This window comes from Coptis chinensis, chromosome 8, assembly GCF_015680905.1.
Source record: "Coptis chinensis isolate HL-2020 chromosome 8, ASM1568090v1, whole genome shotgun sequence".
Lineage (NCBI taxonomy): Eukaryota > Viridiplantae > Streptophyta > Magnoliopsida > Ranunculales > Ranunculaceae > Coptis > Coptis chinensis.
In genome coordinates, this window is record NC_141463.1 from 39,798,507 (window position 1) to 39,820,167 (window position 21,661).

Below are 21,661 nucleotides of genomic sequence, written 5' to 3' on the forward strand. Positions count from 1 at the left end.
ACAAAAGCGCTCTTTGCTAATTTAGACCATTTTTCTATTTTGGTAGTTCGGATTGCTTTCATATTAATCGTGTTTCCTAGCCTCCGGCCTATTGGCGTATATAGGACAGGCTGCTTACCTTATGAAGAACTTGGGCACGTTGTCCATGCTTTCTATCATTCCATACCAAGTCTGTTATGATCTCTTGTGGTACATTGTACCTAAACTTTAATGTGGTCATCTCTCCTGAAAAAGCTTGATAACTAACTAATATATCATATTTTTGCAGAGGGTTTATACTGGCTAATGTTTGTTCTTGGGATTGCAGCTGCTATTGTTGGGAGTCACGCTATAATATCTGCAACTTTTCCAATAATCAAGCAAGCACATGCACTTGGTTGCTTTCCTAGAGTCAAGGTTGTTCATATATCTACAAAGTTCCTTGGGCAGATATACATACCTAAAATAAATTGGATCCTTATGCTTCTCTGCATCACTGTCACTGCTGGATTCAGAAATTTTTGGAGTCTGTTAGTGGGACAATGGATGCTCATCTTCGATACTTCAAACAGGTAGGTGATTTAGTGTTGTTGCATTCTACTGTAAGCAAGCTTTAACACGTTTAGGCTATTGAACCTTCGACTTTGGTTGTGTACTCAGGGTTACGAGTTATTACATCAAATGGAGCCATATATTAACCAGGTTTGTTATGCTTCCTTACTAGCTACTTGGTTCAGTTTGGTTGCAATTATAATTTGGATTCACACCATGATCACTTTTGTTCATTGTTGTTATTGTCACCATCATTGTTATTTGGTTCTATAGGGTCAGCCCGGCCTGGTTTCTCAAGAGTCACTTCTGTTCTGTTATGGTAATTTACCCTACGGGGTTGGTGATGTTAGTCCTCCAGCCAGGTTGACTATGATGTGGACGCTTATGTGGTTATGTGGAACAAAGTTTATCTTTATAGAGGTGGTAGCTCGTGTGATGTGATGGGACAACACACATGGTAATGGCATGTCATGTTTCTTGTTTAATACCTGTTACTTTGGTTGTAACTTGTCAGCAACAATGTCTACTGTTTTTTCTTTTTATTTTTTCTTTTTATTTGGTTGCAAATATTGTACTTCCATTTCTCATATCTGCCTAAGAAGTTTTTGGATACACTTTTGTATGGTTCAAAGATACACCTTTATATATATGATTTATTTAATGTCTATTTGAAAGCTGAGAAACACTTGAATGCAGTGATACTAACACTTAGCTGAATTTTTTGTTTATCATATTATTTATTTGTTCAACATTTTTATGCTTTGTAGATCTGTCGAGCACTTGCTTATGTACATGGTGTTATTGGAGTTTGTCATCGTGACATTAAACCACAAAATTTATTGGTGAGATTCTGCTCCTCAATGTTTACCCTTTACTTTAAAGGATGTGTATTGACTGCAATTTATGTTAGTTTTAGCTGGGTATAATTGTTTCCAGTCTGACCTTTGAAGTACTGTTTGTTGTAGGTTAATCCTCACACCCATCAACTTAAGATATGTGATTTCGGAAGTGCATAGAAGATGGTAAGTTGTCAAACAATAGTTGTATAGCCCTACTGGGTTATGATATGATAAGGCTTGACATTGATATTTTTGTTATATAGGTACCTAGCGAACCCAATATATCATACATATGCTCAAGATATTATAGGGCTCCAGAACTAATATTTGGAGCTATAGAATACACGACAGCCATTGATATGTGGTCTGTTGGATGTGTCTTAGCTGAGCTTCTCCTTGGACAGGTTTGTGTACTTACTGACTTGATTAAAAAAAAGGGCAAAAAAGTTATTTCTTTCCTCTTATGTATTGCTTGCAATTTAGTACGCAACATCAATTTTAATGGAAATTTGATGGATTAAACATGATATTTGTCCAAATTTCAACACTAGGGTGGGCTGAAAACATTGGCATATTCCTGATTTTGGGTAAAAATATTGTGTCTACTCTTGGAGAAATGATGTTTTTGGTGGTATTTATTGGCTGAGTGTTTATTCCTCAAACCACATAATGCTTTTTTATTAATTGTTTGATATATTCGGAAAGGAAACAAAACTAGAGCCTTTTCTTGTGGTATTCTTGTATGATTCACATTTTTAGCTGTGATTAGTGTATCTGGGCCATTCTGAGGCACTTCCTTTATAAATTTTTATCCCATTCTGGATTTTGTACATATATTTGCACAGAAATCTGTATGGCCATGACAAAGTTGTAGTGGGTGCCTTTGCTCATTGACAGACTAACCATCCTATTGACTTGTTTTGTTGCTTCCGTGGATCCTTAGTGTGTATATTGAATAGTCAATAGCTTGTTTTAGTGGTTCCTTAGCTTATATTGACTAAGGTATAGTTTAAATGAATCTTTTTCTTTTTATGAAGGGAAAATGCACATCACCGGAGATTTGTAGCTGCCAGCTTGGTCCAGGGTGTGTATGTTTTAGAGCGAGACCGCCTGGAGAATCGTCAAGGACCCCATGCTCTTGCTTCTTAGGATGTGATCTTGAGTTGTTATATAGGGATTATATTGAAATAGTATGTTGGTAGATTCTGCTATATCCATACATCTATATCTTTTAAATGTTTTTCATTTAGTGATATATATACTTAGTCAAATTTTGGTGATGGTTATGACTAAGATTTTTCTTGTGTATAATTGTTTGTCAAGTCTTAATTATATTATGTGTTTGGGGTATATGTGGTTGTATTTATGCAGACGATTTTAGGAGAAAAAAAATATAAATATTATGATGGAAACCAAAAACAAATATTATTATTTTTTAAATAAATGATATTTTTGTGACGCCTGACAGGCGTCAGTAAGCATTTCTAAAAAAAGACAAATTTATAATTACTAACGGTATATAGGCGTCAGTAAGTATATCTAAAAAAAAGACAAATTAATAATTCCTGATGGTACAGAGGCGTTAGTTTGTTAGTTTGTTTTGGCGCAAAGTTATAGCGCCAGTTTTTGGGGGGATTTGAAAGTTCAATAGTGACGACAATACACCAATTTAGTGACGGCGTGGAGGCGTTAGTAATACAATTTTAGTGACGGCGTAGAGGCGTTAGTAATGTATATTTAGTGACGGCACAGAGGCGTCAGTAAATATTTCAATTGTGACGGCATATTGGCGTCACAAATATTTCTGACATCAACACAGACGCCTAAATTCCAACACCTCCTAGGCGTCACAAAAAATAATTCTGACGCCTCCTAGCCGTCACAAAAGTGTAGTTCTGTTGTAGTGGTTATACTATGACGCATTCAAGAAACTGCAGATTCCTGACTCAGAGATGGTCGTCACTCACTCCAACCTATATGGATATAGTAGACACAAAGCTCTAATAGTTGGAGAGGTCCAGCTACCCATAGCCACCGCAGTCTGGTAACCCTCATCATTAACTTTGTTGTGGTCAAAGCTAACACACCTTATCACAAGATCCTGGGCAGGACCTGGCTGCATAGACTCCGCGCTATTCCCAGCACCTACCACCAATGTTTAAAGATCCGGCATAATGGAATAATTGAGACAATCAGAGGAGATCAAGTGGCTACCAAAACAGGATACGCTCTGGCAACAAAATAGGCCCCACTACCAAATAGCCATTACAGTTGGATCCTCCTCTCACGGACCTGGTCCCAATAGAGAGGGAGGATCCCCCCTCACTAGATCACTTAGAAGAAGTGGAGATCGTGGGAGGAAGCATGACTAGAAACACTTTCATCGGCACCTTGCTGAGTTCTGAAGAGCGCCAAGCTCTAATACATTTCCTCCATGAACACAAGGACGTATTTGCTTGGTCAATCGATGAAATGCCAGGAATTGACCACCACGTGGCATGCCACTGGCTGTATGTCTGCAGTGATATAGTAGTAGTCAAGTAGAAGCCAAGGAAAATAGGTGTTGACAGATCCAAAGTAGTGAAAGCTGAAGGCAACTAATTTTTTCAGGGAAACCAATTTCCCTACCTGGATTTCTAACATTGTCCCAGTACGTAAGAAGAATGGGTCATGGAGAATCTATATCAACTTTATAGATTTGAACCGTGTGTCTAAAAGACAGTTACCCTCTACCACGAATTGACAAATTGGTGGATGCAACGGCAGGACATGAATTGTTATCCTTCACAGATGGGTCATCCGGCTACAACTAGATCCCATTGCATGAGGAAAACCATAAGCATGCTAGTTTCACAACCGAGGATGGCCTGTACTATTATTAGGTCATGCCATTCGAACTGAAAAATACGGGTGCCATATACCAATGTTTAGTAAACAAGATGTTCGAGGGACTGATAGGTGATGATGTGGAAGTGTATGTAGACGATCTCTTGATCAAGAGCTTAAGACGTGGAGATCACCTCTCCCACCTGAAATGAGCATTTGATATTCTGTGAGAGTATCGTATGAAACTCAACCTAGCAAAATGCGCTTTTGATGTCTTATTAGGGAAGTTTTTAGGGTATCTAGTTACTAAGCGAGGAATCAGGGCAAATCCATATCAGATCCGGGCACTTATAGAAATGCCATCACTTAAAAACATGAAAGAGGTCCAAAAAGTCACTGGCAGGCTGGCAACTTTGAACAGGTTCATTTCCAAGATTTCAGATAAGTGCAAACCTCTGTTCCAATTAGTGTGAAAGAACACATCATTTGCTTGGAAGAAAGACTACCAAAAAGAATTCGATCAGCTCAAAACATACCTGGGGTCATCACAAATCCTTTCCAAACTAGTTGATGGAGAAGTTTTGGGTTTTATCTCTCTTCATCTGACTACAGTATCAGTTCTATATTGATATGCATGGACGAAAAGAAGGTTGAAAAACCTATTTGTTTCTTGAGTAGAACGCTCCTACTAGCATAAACAAGGTATGCTAAACTCGAAAGAGTCGCGTTAGCTCTTATTTTTGTGGCAAAGAAATTACGACCATACTTTCAATCTTTATATTATCAAAGTGATCTCAGAATACCATCTATGATTTTTTCTGACGACTATTTGTGGATAGATCTTCAAATGACAGAGGCGCAGGAGTTGGAGCTATTTTAGTTACTCCTGATAACATGCGACTGGAGAAATCTATTCGGCTAAGTTGGAATGCCTCTTATAATGAAGCAGAGTATGAGGCAACCCTTGCTGACCTCACAATGGCTCTCGACCTTGGCTTAACACACCTTACTGTTTTTAGGGACTCCCAACTGGTTGTGTTTCAAGTTGATGGAGGCTACGAGGCCAGAGATGAACGGATAACAAAATACATGGAACTGGTAAGAGGTCTTCAGACTAAGTTCAAGAATATTCAGTTTTATCAACTACCCCGCTCAAAAAATTGACATGCAGATGCGCTAGCATATGTTGCCTCAATGTTAGGTAACTGCGAGTCTCACTCTATACCTATAAAGTTCCAGGATAGACCAAGCATCCATGCACCTAGTGTTACCGTAGTTTATGTTATTCCAGCCACCATACCAAACTGGATGGATCCATACAAGTCTTATCTTAAGGACGGGACCTTCCCAGAGGATAAGAACATGGCAAGGCGGTTGCTAGTAAAGGTACCAAGATTCACCCTCATTACGGATAATCTCTACAAGAAGTCATTCCTGGGGCCTCACCTACGATGTCTCTTCCCTGACCTCACTGAATAGGTCATGTGAGAGGTACACGAAGGAGTTTGTGGCAACCATGCTGGGGGCAGAACACTTGCTTTCAAAATCCTAAGGCAGGGGTACTTTTGGCCTTACATGCAAAAAGATGTACAAGTTTTTAACCACAAATGTGACAAGTGTTAGTGACATGCTCCACTCATCCATGCTCCCGCGACATAACTGCACCCATTGGCCAGCCCATGGCCATTTGCGCATTAAGGAACTAACATTGTAGGACCCTTGCCACCCGCTCCTGGCAAAGTCAGATTCCTACTAGTCGCGATGGAGTACTTCACTAAGTAGATAGAAGCAGTTCCCCTAGTCTTCATTCAAGAGCAGGATGTCAGAACGTTCATTTGGAATAACATTGTATGCAGGTTTAGCATACCCAAGGTCATAATCTCATATAATGAGCAATAGTTCACTGGCGGATCGATAGCTGAGCTATGTGAAGAGTTGCACATCACCTATTTTTTTTCAACCCCAAGGTATCCAAAAGGCAATGTCCAAGGTGAGGCCTCAAATAGAGTTATTTTGAATAACCTGAAGCACAAATTAGATGATACGAAGGGGCTATGGGTCGAAGAATTACCTCAGGTCCTGTGGGCATATCGAACTACACCCAGACGATCCACTAGTGAGTCTCCATTTTCATTGACCTACGTAACTGAAACTTTCATACCTCCTGAACTAGTTGGCCCCACCCAGAAAATGGACGTGGTGCACACACTAGACAATAAGGAGTTGTTATGCCGAGAAATGGATCTCCTAGATGAAAAGCGGGAGGGCACCGCATTACGTTTAGCTGCCAACCAGCAGACTCTGAAAAGATCATACAACAAGAAAGTCCGAGCTCGGGCATTCAAATATGGAGATTTGGTCTTTCGTGATATCACAGAGCATAACGACAAGTTTGGGCCCAACTGGGAGGGACCCTACATTGTCGACAAGGTCGGGCGAACTGGCTTTTACTACTTATGCACTATTGAAGGAGAAGTTCTTGTCAAACCATGGAATGCAGAGCACCTTCACAAGTATTTTTAGTAAATTGTGATTTCATGCTTCTTGTGAATAATTTATTCTCTCTAGTTTTCAATAAAGTTCCTCACTTTGCAATAGAATATTTTCCTTGCATAAGCTTTTTATTTTTTATCCGTAATGGACTAAGCCTTTAGGGGATTCGATACTCATTATATGTTCAAGTATATTGTATGCCAATTTGCATTGGAACCAGAGATACTATGTTTGGTGACGCCGAACTGTATGCCAGTTCTTTTTTCGCTCTGATAATCTATAAAACAATAGTTTTATCTACTCTTAACTAATTATGCTATGAATAAGTAAAACTAAAGCTTAATTACTGCTATGATATCAAAGTTATCTACTCTCAGTTATCGTGAAATATGTGGAGTAGAGAATTCGTTCCACTCCTAGCTTGTTTAAACGTAAGTTTCCGCTAGTTTAATCGATTCTAACAAAACGAATGAGAGTAATGAATTGAAATTATACTAATATGGCAATTGAACTAATTTAGATGTTTTAACTTATACTATGATAATTGAATACTAAAATGTGAATATGGAGAAGGGATTAGGGGGATTTGATTCCACTTGATGTATTCCTAATATGCTAGTGTAGACTATTGCAATCCTAACCAAATAAGATTAAGTGTTTGATCCCTAATTACTCATGGCAATCTCTGCCAACTAATAATTAGTATGTGAGGAAGTTCAACCTATTATCATGGTGAATCAACTAACCTACTAGAGTGAAACTTTTAAAAGGTGATAATCCTAACTAACATATCAAGTCTTCATCAAGCTTCATCAAACCCTTTAATGGAGGTTTAGCTAGAAGTCATTAGACTATCATTAATATATAAATAAGAAGAAGAGATAATGAAAAACAAACTTGGATTTTATTAATCTAAAGGAATAATGAAGAACAAATAACTAACTTAACACTAATGAAAGAGCTAACGAATTAAAATCTAGGTCTAAACAAATTAATAACTAAGTTTAAGTTCTTGATAAACGTAAAAAATCTGGTTTACTACTAATTAACTAATTAAACTTAAACAGAAGTAAAGATATACTAATTTACGCTAAACTATCAAAGTTTTACTTCTTGAATCATACAATAAATGGAGTAGAGAATTAGTTCCACTCCTAGTCCTTTATACATAAGTTTCCACTAGTTTAATTAATACTAACAAAACGAATAAGAGTAATGAATTGAATTATACTAATATGGCAATTGAACTTAAATAAGATGTATTAACTTATACAATGATAATTGAATATTGAAATGTGAATATGGAGAAGAGATTAGGGAGATTTGAATCCACTTGATGTACTCCTAATATGCTAGTGTAGGTTATTACAATCCTAATCAACTAAGATTAAGTGTTTGATTCCTAATTACTCATGGCAATCTCTACCAACTAATAATTAGCATGTGAAGAAGTCCAACCCATTCTTATGGCAAATCAACTATCCTGGTAGAGTGAAACTCTTAAAAGCAATAATCCTAACTAACACATCAAGTCTTCATCAAGCTTCATCAAACCCCTCTAATGGAGGTTTAGCTAGAAGTCATTAGACTATCATAAACATATAAATAAGAAGAAAACATAATGAAGAACAATAACTTTCTTTTATTAATCTAATGAATATTGAAGAATAATAAATAACTTAAGTTTAAACTAATAACTAAGTATAAGTTCTAACTATCTATCTCTAATTAATTATATCTATCTAAGTCTAAGTATATGTCTAGGTTTAAGTATCTACTCTAAGTATCCTGAGAGTTATGCCTTAGTCCTCTTTATATAAGAGAGGGCTAGGTTTAAATTTTCGTGCATGGAATTTAGAGCCATGTTTTGGGCTCTCAAATGAAGCCCAAAATCTAATTACATAAGTCCAAAAAGGGTTTTTCTGCTGAAAATTACTGCAACAGCTTTTTCATCCACTTTTTCTCCTTTTATTAGGTCAAGTCCTAGACCGTTAGAAAGCTCTTTCTAAGACGATCGTTTTGACATATAATAGACACAATTCCGAGGTCTGAGTCCAAAGATACGGCCTGTGGAAGTTCTGTTTACTTTTCTGCTTTATTTCTACCCGCGTTGACTTTGACTTTTCAGCTTTGACTAGGCTTTAAAAAGGCTTTTTCTCTTTGAATCTTGGCCTTTAATCATAGAACTTCTTAGCAACCAACCTTTTCTCATTTATCTCGTAAAAGTGACATGTTTCTTCACATATTTGACTCTAATGCCTGAAATACATAAACGCACGTAAATAGTACTAACTTATATTTAGTATACACATAATTGGTCTAAATATAATGATATTAAGGGTTTAAAACTACATTTTTAGGCTCTTATCAAACCACCCCCAAACAGCATTTTGCTTGTCCTCAAGCAAATATGAAAAATTAATATAAGTGACCAAAAATGGAGTTCTAACTAATCTCTTTTTGAGTGTGATTGCATAACCATATGCAACAAGCCTTTAAACCACTAGGAATTCCCTAGTAGACGAGTTATAGCCTCGTGAGAGTTGTTAAGAGAAGGTATTCACAAACTTCATCTATACTACAATGACAAAGAAATAGAATTACTATTTCCTACTTTATTCTCAGATATCCACTACACCAAAAAAGACGTTTACTAACGGTTATATCCGTTACCTCTGGGGCGTCACTCTCATTTAGGCCACATTTAGTAATGGATATAACCGTTACTAATAATAATTTTAGTAATGGTTATATCCGTTACTAAAATTATTTGTAACAGATAGCCAACTATTGGTGGCGCGATTAAATTTGTCATTTCTAACGAATATATCCCTTAGTAATGGATGTGCTATTTACTAACTATTGTTTGTAATGGAAATATCCGTTAGTAAATTGTAGCCACTAAAAAAAAATCTTTGGTCAAATAATGTCCACCATGCACATCTAGTTCTAACAAATATGATATAAAGATCACATTCTACAAACTTAATCAACAAATGAATAACAAAAAACAAAACCACCAATCAATTAAACATTATTATAAAAATATAGCCATCAATCTAAATCTCAATTTACAAATCAAACTTGCATAGACCTAATATTGGGATGTCAGTCATAGAAGATTACATTTATGACCTAACTCATTTATGTGCATGCTCACGTCAAAGTTGGTTAGAACATTAATCCCTCTATTCAATTGCTACAATGTCGTAAACACGAGCAACAACCTTTTCTTGAGTACCTGCAACAAATAAGAAATCAATTAAGGTACATGCAATTAAAAGAATATAGATAAACAATTAACAAGTGAATAACAAATAAATTGCCAACTTCCATGCACTACTACAAACCTAACCCCCTAGGTAAATCAACAAGTAAAAGTCTACAAGTATTGATATATCTAGAACAAAAGACCGGCGACAGTCGTACTTGTAACATTGGACTTCTTTAGTCAATCATATTAATTACAAAAAAAAAGATATTCACTGGAGGCACGGACTCATTATGAGGATCATCCAATGACTGTTCCAAAAATCCAACTAGACCCAAGACCACATGATATGAATGGTGTCAAATTACCATCCCAATTACATTGCCTTGTCCACAAAACTAAAAGATGATGTACAATACCCAATCTCCACCCTCATCACGTAAGGAGTTCGACTAGATAAACCACTACCCCACTACCACTTCTAATAGGCTTAGTACAGCCATACACACATGGAGAGACTCCAAATAGACAGTGCAAAGGGGACAAGTCAGAAGGAAACATTCCTCCAGAATATACTTATTCTATACTGGATGTTTTATGCTCAAACATGGTCCTTTGGAAACGTGCATGGTGCTATGGAACCCACAAGAAGCTGAGTTCCAGAGATGCATTTCATTTAGGAATTTCCCTCATCATGAGAAATATCATTGACAAATTCAGCCAGTCTATATACCAAAACATTGAGCCAATAGTTTTACTTTTGCAATTTCAGTCTTGCCTGATCTATAGTGAGGATGATCCCAATGATTGTCAAGATCAGTTTGGCAATGTGAGCAACTGAGCACTTTATCTCTATTTTTTAAACTACACTTGTATATAGTACTACAAAGCATGTCTAAATCAAAGTCAATTATAATACTTGCCTTGTCACTCAAATCCCCTAGTGGTGGACCATGAATTTTTCCTCCTACGCAAGGTGCATCCATTGGGAACCGTTCCACAAAATGATGGGCCATCAAGTCATCAAGACCATGCTTCTCATAGCTCATAAAAGCACCCAAAGCCCCTAGAAATATCTCATGCCACAAAAACATTGCTTTCGCCTCACCTTTTGACCTGAACATAAAAGGTGTTGGGTTCAACAATATAAGAGAAACTAAATAAATAAATAACAATGACACTCCATAACAAAGAAAATGACAACAGAGGAAGTTGAGCAAAAACTAAAGGGAGGCGGGGTATCTGTGTGTGTGTGGGGTGTAATAGTAATAATTCGTGAACGTCTCATGTCTTATAACAACTTGCATAGTTGCATACGTCACCAGTACACAAAAAATGGAGGAGAAAAGATATACATATTCAGATTTCCCACCAACACATCTATACTAAGACAAAATTGTACGTGCAACATCTAGTATTTATATGGTTATAGTGGGTAGGTCACGAGTATCATTTAATTTACTTACAAGAAACAATAGAAATTTCAAAGATTTTAGACAGGCATACACATCAGTTGATATCAATTTTATAACCATAAGTTGCCAGAACAATAGGCACAAAAGTGAATAGCTAAATATTCCTTACCAGAAATGAACAACAAAGGAGATAGTGTCCATGGTATAAGCATGCCCCCCTTATAAAAAAAATCCTCCAAAGAATATCCTCTTTAGTCCAAATCTAAGCGCATTTAAGTAGGCGATCTATCACATGAAGTCACTCATAATTTCAATATTCTATTAGAACAGACCGTAGCATATCCAGGAAAAGGAATTCATAGCAAGATGATATAAGTATAATACATGGGATTGTTATTCGTATTAAATTAAGTCTTTTCCCAACTCTTCCCAATTGAAAAAATCAAATAAATTGAAAAGGAGTGGTAATCTATGTTCTTCCAAAACCTCTATCTTCACTTGAACTATGTTCTGAATACGATTTTGACATTTGAAAACCTTGTCAACTGCATTCGATTATTCGAATTGCTATTTAAGTCTTAAGATCGCAGCAAACTATTTAACACCACCTATGCTTACTATTTCATTAGTATCCTATTATTTCAAACTGAGAAATGACATCAACACCTAGAATTAGCCAGTAGGTAATACTAGGACCAGGACTTGATACACCAAGACGCCCATACACCCACTACCCTACTAATATGAAAGAGGAAAGAGTTACAGATATGAAAATCCTTTAGTTTATACTTAGAAAACTTAGCAGTTTCAGTTTGAACTTAGTTTCATAGACACTATTCTATAGGGGAAGTCTTGTTAAGTGGCCAGCCTTAATATACACACTTTTGGAGAAACAATATGATATAAACATACATATTGAATGTGAAAAAATGAGAGAGACACAGGCAAAAAAAAAATAGAACAAAAAAATCTGATGGACCCATATTGCACACGTTAGGATGTTGACGCTCCATTAGAAAGAACTACCTGTTCTACTTTATTTTCTCCATATGTATAGGCTAAACCTAAGAGCCTATTTCTTAGTAACTAGATCAACATCAATTCACTTAGAACTGAAAACCCCAAAGCAACCCTTTTTCTTAACATTTATATCTCAAATCCAATAATAACTAATGACAGATAAAAAGTAATGAATTGTTATCGGCATTTTGAGAAGAGATTCTGAGCCAACTTGACGGAGTTCTCTTATATGGAAAAGAAGAAAAACCCAATTGTAAACACAAAACCAAATAAATGAGATGAATCATTCAAAATTAAGTGAAAAAACTAGTGAAGAATAAAGTTACCTTTGAGAGTGCATTCACAATAACATATCTTCTTCTACCTCCGAATGAATGCACCACCCCGCCAAAAGAAATAAAAATAAATCGATCTCATGAGAGGAGGCTTTGGTGAGAAGAAGATGGGATGAGTGTTTATTCACCCAAATCTAGGGTTAAGTTGGGCAGCTTCAGCAGAGAGGGAAAAGTTGAGGTTTTTGGGTTGCTTTGTTGAAGTGAAGCAAAACACAAGTGTATAGAAAGGGGGAATTTTCATGGGCAACGAAAAAAGGTACGTTCCAGGATCGATCAATGGGTATAGAAGCAACTTCTTATTATGAAGGTTTTGATCTGGAATAGAAATATAAAGATTGAGAAACCCATGTTTGAAAGAAGCGTGAGAGACTAAGAGAGACAAGCAATTTTGATCGCAGTATCTAACCATCGAAGGCCAGTCTTATGTTTTTGGTTATTTTTTTTAATAACTGTTGTTGTTGCCCAGTATCGAACTAGGGACATTCAACGAGTAAAATAATGATGCGACCAATTCACTATACTCTCACTTGTTTTCTAATGGATATTAACGTTAGGTGATATTAGAAAATGTTTTATAAAATCATTTAAATAAAAAATTGAATTTTAGTAACGAATAACTTGATCACTAACGCTTATATCCGTTACAAAATTAGTAACGAATATATCCATTAGAAATGAAAATTTTTGTCTGTTACAAATTGACCATTCTGGTGTAGTGATCTATACATTTCACTAGCAATGAATACATAATAATCAAGTCGAAATCTAAGCTAATACGTGTATAATAATCAATCATCTACGAATAAATATATATATAATGAACTATGCTATGAAATGCAATAACAGATCCATTTCTGAAACCTTGGAATAGCATCCTTAAATAGGTCCTCACATATATGTCAAGACAAAAACCACTCTGATTTTTCCACTCAAGTTTCGCTCACTCCAGTGTGCAATGGGCACACTTTACCTTACAATCTCAATGACACACAAGGAAGGCGAAGTTGATCAAACACATCTGCCACTTACTATCACACTAACCTATTCCTAAATGAGCTAGAGGTCTTTATTAGGTGTTGTGGGGATTAGGTGATGGTTTAAAAATGAAGGAAATGGATATTCAAAAAGAACCAGTCTGAGATAATAGAGTCTTCATATTATGTAACTAGAGAAAACCTTGTTCTTATTTTGCTTCTACACTTTGTTTCCATCCTTAGCTATTTTTTTTTCTTTTTCATTTGGCTTTTAACTCCTTTGATTCTGTTTTTGGAGTTCTAACTTTTTTTTTTCTTTTCTTTGGATGGAAACTTTCTTTTCTATTCTTGGTTTCACATGTCTTTCTCTTTCATATTCTTCATTTCATCTCTATTCTCAGACTTATTCACAAATGGGTAGGCTGATTTTTATTTTTATTTTGTTTTGTAAAAGGGTAAAAGGTTTGCGGTTTATGAAAGGCTAAAGAAAGGCTTATAAGGGCGACTAGCGGATATAATTTCATATAGGTTTGAATTTGTGGCTATATCGATCCAAAGAGGGCTTAAATTCTTTCTTAGGATATGGTATAGTAATCAAGCAAGTGGACGTGTGATTTCTCTATTCGGAATTTACTTCTCCATTGTGTCATTTCTCAAATATTTCACTCATTTAAGGCTTTAGGCTATATTCTCACAGGATTTGTAAAATAAGTATTCTAGCCTAGATTTTAGAAACTTACTGCCAAACAATCATAGATATTCATGCAATATATTTATAAAAAGATGCAATGATTATTTACCTTCATATTAACCTAAATTTCTAAAAACTATTCTAATACAAGAGCTAATGTGAAATATCTAGACTATTATTATCATAGAGAAAGAAACAATATCAATATTCCTAAGTGTATAGCATAAACTTTTTATTTATATTTACGAATTTTTTTTTAATTTTTTACTATAAAACAAGTGCATATTATACATGTATTATCCTAATAGGTGCATTAAATTACGTGTGTTTCTATGCCACCCCTAAACAAAAACATGCTTTGTCATCAAAGTATTAAAATAAGAAGTGTAGAAAATACCATGGAAATGTGTGAAAATTGAACAACACCTGCAAAACAAATTTAGAACATACTAATATAGATAAATAAAAATAAACGCAACTCTATATGAGTTCCACCCGTTGTGGGGTTAACAAAAATTAAATTGCTTGGGACATAAGCAGACACTAACAAAAATAAAAACTTACCTCATATCCCACATTTACTTGTCGTCCTCTTCCTCAATAAAGAATTGAGGTTCGTTGGCATCCTGCCATGCCATGATAATTTGTCAGGCCTCACACCATTTATCATCTACAATTGCTAACCGGTCAAGCACCACTTGGTCGGATGGGGTGTAAGGGGCAACCTAATTAGGTTGTATCCTCCACCCTGGCCAAGTCATTGCACGGAATGAGCGTATAATGCAGTTAGTGGGTCGCACAGTGTCAACCCTAACCCAATCCGTGGAACGAGCACAAAAATTTGAAAAGAAACATAGCATTATTCGACAAACTAAGACAGGCATAAGAAGATACTTATGTCTCATACTATGGGCTCATGCTAAACTAGAAACTAAGGTCCGGGAAGGTCATAGAATATACGTCCCGTGGCTAAAGCAAGGAAGATGTTGCAAGTCACGTCATTCACAGAAGAAAAACGCCATTCCCTTAATATGTTTAGCATGATAAAAAACATCACCGTGCCCACATTAAGGGACAAGCTACCAAGGGCTACGTTATATTACCCTTGGTCCTCTATATGGAAAATTCCTACCCCATATGCCTCATGCAAAAACTCATAGGTGTAGACATACATATTATCTACCCAATAGCCCCATGGGTCCTGAATTTTAGTAGGCATGGAAAGTCTAAGAGCAAACGCCAATAAGAAATTGGTTATATCCATTGTTTCATCCTCAATGGTGACGGAGAACACATGCTCTCCATCTGGTCTTTCAAAGAACGTATAATGCTCATAAAAATAAGTTATAAGTGCAGGAGAATATAGTTCATCAGGGCTTACCATTAGAGGCTACCATCCTGCATGTATAATCACGCCGTGGAACCAAGATCTATACGTGTCACTTACGAACAAATCTTCGAATGACATCTCTGGTATGATCTGAGGGGGCTTCATATCACACAACACACTCTAGAACTGCTGGAAGCAACCTAGGAAGAACCTACAAAAAATCAGAAACTGAAGTGGTGGGAGGTGAAGGGCGGACGGACAACTTTAACTTTGGTTGTGGGGCGTAGCTCTTTGCCTTGCTTCGATGTCTGGAGATTTTAGGGCGCGCACGCTCTGAGTATATGCAAAATAGAAGGCGTGCACGCTCCGAGTATGATGAGTGCTATGAAGTGAAAATTCAATGGCAAAGTGAGAGGTGTGATGTGAAGTTGAGAGTGCACCAAGGATTTATAGAGAACTAATTTCTAAGTTCCACAAGCTTCCCAACTAATTAAGGCAACATGATGGAAAAAGATATTTCTAAAACCAAAATAGAACTAGACAGGAGGCGTGCTCCAAAACCAAACCAATAGCTTTTTGGCTGGATTTAAAATAGCAATCATTTAGTTATGACTCCTTGAGGTTGCACCAAACAACACTTGCTAATTCTAGCGACACCAATTTAGCAACATTCTCACATACTTCAATCATTATCAAGCAGACAATAATATTTAGACAAAAATATGTGGATATGACTAGGGTGGGATTCACGACACAAAACGTAGCATATGCCAAAAACAACTTCATATTAAATTAAAAAAAAAACTAACAAATACAACATCCAAATATTAACTACTTAACTAAACAACCAAAAATAAAATTTTACTAAAAATAGGGAAATTTCCTAAACACAATACAACTAAACTACTAGTCACGAGATCAAAATGGGCCAGAGTCATCAGTCCTGCGTCGATGACACTCATGCCTCTCAGAGTTGTCAGAAGTAGAACTCTGATAAGGTGGCAAGCATCGTAGAACTTCTACTTGGAACTTCCGCTGTCCCTCTATATATACATTCATGGATTCCCCACGCTCCTTATCATGCTGGACTAGGGTCTCCATGTTAGCTTGGAGCTCCCGGTTACTAGCACTGAGCTCCTCAAAATTATGATGGATGTTAACCTGCCTAGTCCACAGGTCCTCACAAATGGTATTAAGATAATGCATGCCATGATGAATCAATGTCGTGCATTCTATATCAGAAGTAGCCTTTTCCAAGGCATCGGCCTCAAAACATGTCGTGTCTTCCTTATCATCATCATCATCCGAGTTAACAACCCTATCCATAGGCAACTACCACGTCTTCTGAATACATTCCGTATAAATCTTTGTATTTGCATGCAACTTCAACATAATCCGCTGAGTTTTCGGAAAAGCTCCAAAATGAAGCATGATCTTAGCAATCAAAATAGGGAAGGGTGCAGTATTTTTTCCAACGCCTCTAAGCTCAGCAATCAAAAAGTCGAGGATGCAGAACTCATACCTCTTCTCCTGAAGGACCCAAAGAACATGCAGACAAGACGAGCCGATGTCTCTGACTTTCAAGGTGCTAATGATGTTCTTACCAAGCCACTAAGCTATAGCCAGCTGGTTGGTTCTAAGAGACGACTGTCGAACACAATGCGATTTTGCATTATACTGTCCTTCCAATACAGTCTCTTTCATCAATGCCTCGATCCCACCCGACTGTGATTCCTACATTGTGATTACGAGGTTGTGGCTTGCCTCAATGTCCAGAATCCTAGACAACATAGTTGTACACACTTCTCTGCTCGTACCATTCACCTTCACAAAAATCTTCCGATCCTCAATCTCCTTCTTCTTATAGAAATTCAACACCAAATCGGTGTGATAAAAGTCATTCGTTAAATACCACAACTTATGCCACTTCCTACTAATCATCTCATCACTGTAAAAGGGTGTAAAATGGTCCGAAGTGAAAGCTTGTTTCGGAAGAATTTTTCGGGTTTGATCCATTGAGGTTTGGAAGTCAAATTTGGTTTTTAATGCAATGTGAGGAATGATAAAACATAAAAATGATAATGTTTACCTACGAAATGAACGATAAAACTCAAAACGTAAGTAAACTAAAACTTCTTACGTGCCTATGATTTATCAAGAATTTCTACTCTCAATCTTATGGAGATATAGTGGAGTAGGAAGTTCGTTCCACTCCTAGTTTTTCCGCAAAGAAATGTTCTCTACGTATAAATAATCTTAACTAAAGTTTAATGAGAGATTTATGAAATGATAACTAGACTACGATGCAACTACCCACAAGATGCAACTAGTCGACTATTTAAACAACTATGGAAATACTACGTCGATTCTATGATAAGGAGTTAGAGGGGGATTGATTCCACCTTAGCTCAACTTAATCCACTAACGATTTAATCATCGTAATCTGAATTGAATCGCCAAGAAAACATCGATTACTCCTAATCCCTAATTACACATGACATTTCTACCAATTCATAACTAGCATGTGAACGATTACACCCATTCTCATGGTGAACTAATCATTTCTAGAGTGGAAAGGAAATTACGGCGACTCTACGATAATCGAATAAAGCTTTTATCAAAGGCTTCTCAACCCCTCTAATGGAGGTTTAGCCGAGAATCATCAATATATCATTCCCAATCAAATTGAACAAGACATGATATAAAGATTTGAACTTTACTTGTTTAAACTCAATTCCAAACTACTCATGCAATAATTGAATTAAACTAATAATGACAAATAATTGAATCTAAGAATTTAAGCTAATAAATAAATGAAAATGAAACTAGATTATGGAGAACATTATTTTATTAATCTAATGAATAATAAAACAATGATTCAAATACTAAATTAATAATCTACTTGTTCTAAAGTAATTAATTAAACATGAAACTAGATCTAAAACAAAATATAAAAAACTAATTAATTAACTAAATGAAATTCTCAAACTAAGTTCTAAAACTAATTAATGGAGGCTAACTAATCAAATTTTTAATCTAGGTCTAACTATTGATAAGAGCCCAAAACTGTAGTTTTAACCCTGTAACAGACATACTTTTAGACCAATTATGTGAGTAATAATTAAGAGTTAGCACCGGACATTTGTTTTATGCATTTCAGGTTGCAAAGTCCATTATGTGCAGAAATGTGCCACTTTAGCGAGATAAAGGAGCAATGGTTGGTTGCTAAGGAGTTCTATGATTAAAGGCCAAGATTCAAGAAAACAAAGCCTTTCTAAAGCCCGGTCAAGGCTGAAAGTCAAAGTCAACGCGGGCAGAAACAGCACTCAAAGTCAGCAGAACTTCCGAAGGCCGTATCTTTGGACTCAGACCTCGAAATGGGGCCTACTTTATGTCAAAACGACCGGCTCGGAAAGAGCTTTCCAATGGTCCAAGCCTTGACCCAATAAGAGGAGCAAAAGTGGACGAAAAGTCTGTGGAAGCCAACTGCAGCTGAAAAGGCCTTTTTGGACAGAAAGAATTTGGTTTTGGGCCTGATTTTCTGGCCCAAAACATGGCTCCAAGCCCATGCACGATTTTTGGATCTGAATGTATAAAAACAAAAGCTTAGCTCTTTGTTAATGGTAGCTAGTTAGACCTAAATTAATATATAGAATTCTAGATCTAGTTTTATTAATTAAATTAAGTTTTAGTTCCATTTTCAATTCTTGTTTTAGATTAAATCTTTGAATCATTGTTCTTGATTGATTTAGATAAATAAAATAGTTATTTTATCAATTTCGAATTGTGTATTTCAATCTATTAGATCTGTTTTAGTTATTGTTGGTTACCATTTTTTAGTTGTTAATTAGATTTTAATCATTATTGTTTAAGTAAGTAAATTTCAATTTCTTACATTATGTTTAGTTTAGATTCAATGGGAAATGTTAGTTTGATGACTCAAGGCTAAAACCTCCATTAGAGGGGTTGATGAAGCCTTGATGAAAACTTAGTGGTTAGTATAGAATTGGTTGTAGAATCTATTCCACTCTAGAAGGTCGTGTTTCGCCATGAGAATGGGTAGACGACCTCACATGCTAGTTAGTATTCGGTAGAAATGCCACGAACACTAGGGATTAGAACTCGAAATTCTCACCGTGAGAACGTGAGAATTGAGATATAACATTCTACGCTAGGTTGTTAAGTTGGATTCGAGGTGGATTCAATTCCCCTCTAATTTCTTTATCTAGATTCAAACAATCGTATTTCCATAGCATTCGTAGTTAAATTCAAGTAATCAAATTCAGTAAGTATCGTAGTAATCACCTTCGTAAAGCTCTCATTGACTTAAAAATGACTAATTAGATTAGAAGACAATCCATCTAGAGCACTAGGAGTGGAACGAATTTGTTACTCCACTCTATTTCGATAGAATTGAGAGTTGAAACTTTGATAAAATAGACACCTAAATAGTTTTAGTTTACTTACGTTTTGAGTTTCATTGTTCATTTCGTAGATAAATTATTCATTTTATGTTTTATCAAATGGCGCCGCTGCCATCTTAGTTGCACTTTAGCATTGTTTTCATAGTAGAATTAGTCATTTTTAAGTCCCATTAAACCCACCCACCCTTGTTTGATTCATACCGTGGTTATTCCTTTTAAGCCACCAAAAAATTCGGGAAAAATTACACGGAGCGCGATCGCGCCTATAAGAGAGCGCGCCTGCGCCCTTCAGTCTAGACTTCGAGCGCGACCCGCCCTCTTCGTGAGCGCGACCCGCCCTCACTTACTGGACATCGAGCGCAACCCGCCCTCTTACCAAGCGCGACCCGCGCTCACTTGCTGGACTAGGAGCGACGCCTATCTTGGCGCTTGCACAATGCAAAATTTTGCGGATTTCTACAGGTTTGTTTCGAACTTTGATTTTTTAAGTTTTTCAGTGTTCTAACTTGTTATTTACACTGAACACGCATAAACAAGATGCTATTCATAAGCGAAGCAAGGACGCAATCAGGTAGTCCTTTCTTCCACACCTCGCATCTCCAGTTAGAGGTTTCTACTAGTATATCAGAATTGTTGGGAGTGTTGCATGTTTAGTTAAGTTCGACTTAGTCTTGCATGAGATTAAGGTCCGGTCGAACAAAACCACCAAACCTAATCACACAACAACGTCAACAAACAATTCTATCTAGTATACCACCCACTACACCTCTAGCTACTATTTTACACACACCACCTGATATTATGGCTGAAGAAAGAGAGACTCCTCTCTCCGACTTCTACAAAGCTTTGAGCGATAGCCCTAAGTCTTGCATCGTTCTAGCAGACCCAGTGGGGGATTTTCGAATCCCCCCAAACATATTTAATTTGTTACCCGTTTTCCATGGTTTAGGCCATGAAAAACCTTACCAACACATGCGTAGGATTGAACAAGTCCTTACAACATTCCATCATCCCCTCGGTTGGTGCGGAACAAATTAAACCGGAGGGTATTTCCCTTCACCTTAGCCCGATAAAGGCGCGTCTTGGTTAACTGCCCAAGCACCTAACTCTGTGGACTCATGGGCTAAACTTGTTCGGCTTTGTTTATGGAACATTTTTACCCCACCCCTAAAGACGGATGAAATGCTTTCCAAGATTCAATTTCTTCCGGCGTAACCCCATGAATCATTTTCGAGGCTTGGAATCGTTCACCGATCTGCTAATAGAGTGTCCACACCATAATCTAGCAAAAGACACGTTAGTTCTTGCCTTTTCAAAGGACTTCAACATCACCATAAAGAAGTCCTTGACATAATGAATGGGGGTAGTTTCCTAAGTAAAGGAGCCTCAGAGGCCTATAAATTTTTAGAAGAACAAACAAAACGCAATAACAATTGGGGAGTGATGATATCCCCGCTCGCTAGTTCTTCTTCAACAGTTAAGGACGCCGGTATGTCTGAGATGAAACCCGACCCAGAACTTAAAAATTTAATCGAATCTCTAACTAAAAAAGTAGAAGCTATTTCTATTCAA

At 36.7% G+C, this 21,661-nt stretch overlaps 1 protein-coding gene and 1 long non-coding RNA gene across 2 annotated transcripts; both read left to right on the forward strand.

The window, feature by feature from the left end:
• The first annotated feature begins 876 nt into the window (after positions 1-876).
• Positions 877-2,644, forward strand: LOC147481454 (uncharacterized). The gene is made up of 5 exons (XR_015206825.1): positions 877-988; positions 1,299-1,373; positions 1,497-1,553; positions 1,634-1,774; positions 2,408-2,644. It is a non-coding gene; the product is annotated as an uncharacterized LOC147481454 (long non-coding RNA).
• A 1,908-nt stretch (positions 2,645-4,552) lies between these two features.
• LOC147481455 (uncharacterized) lies at positions 4,553-5,675 on the forward strand. Its single transcript, XM_086578938.1, has 3 exons — positions 4,553-4,617; positions 5,036-5,301; positions 5,398-5,675. The coding sequence occupies exons 1-3, from the start codon at positions 4,553-4,555 to the stop codon at positions 5,673-5,675; spliced, it is 609 nt and encodes a 202-aa protein (XP_086435064.1).
• Positions 5,676-21,661: the final 15,986 nt, after the last annotated feature.

What these genes read in the sequence shown, in the direction of transcription:
- LOC147481455 (XM_086578938.1), top strand. Translation starts at nt 4,553, where the DNA reads ATGCCATCACTTAAAAACATGAAAGAGGTCCAAAAAGTCACTGGCAGG. An exon ending in AGGCTGGCAACTTTGAACAG is followed by an intron (nt 4,618 to 5,035) that starts GTTCATTTCCAA and finishes ATTTGTGGATAG; the next exon opens with ATCTTCAAATGACAGAGGCG. An exon ending in ATACATGGAACTGGTAAGAG is followed by an intron (nt 5,302 to 5,397) that starts GTCTTCAGACTA and finishes CCTCAATGTTAG; the next exon opens with GTAACTGCGAGTCTCACTCT.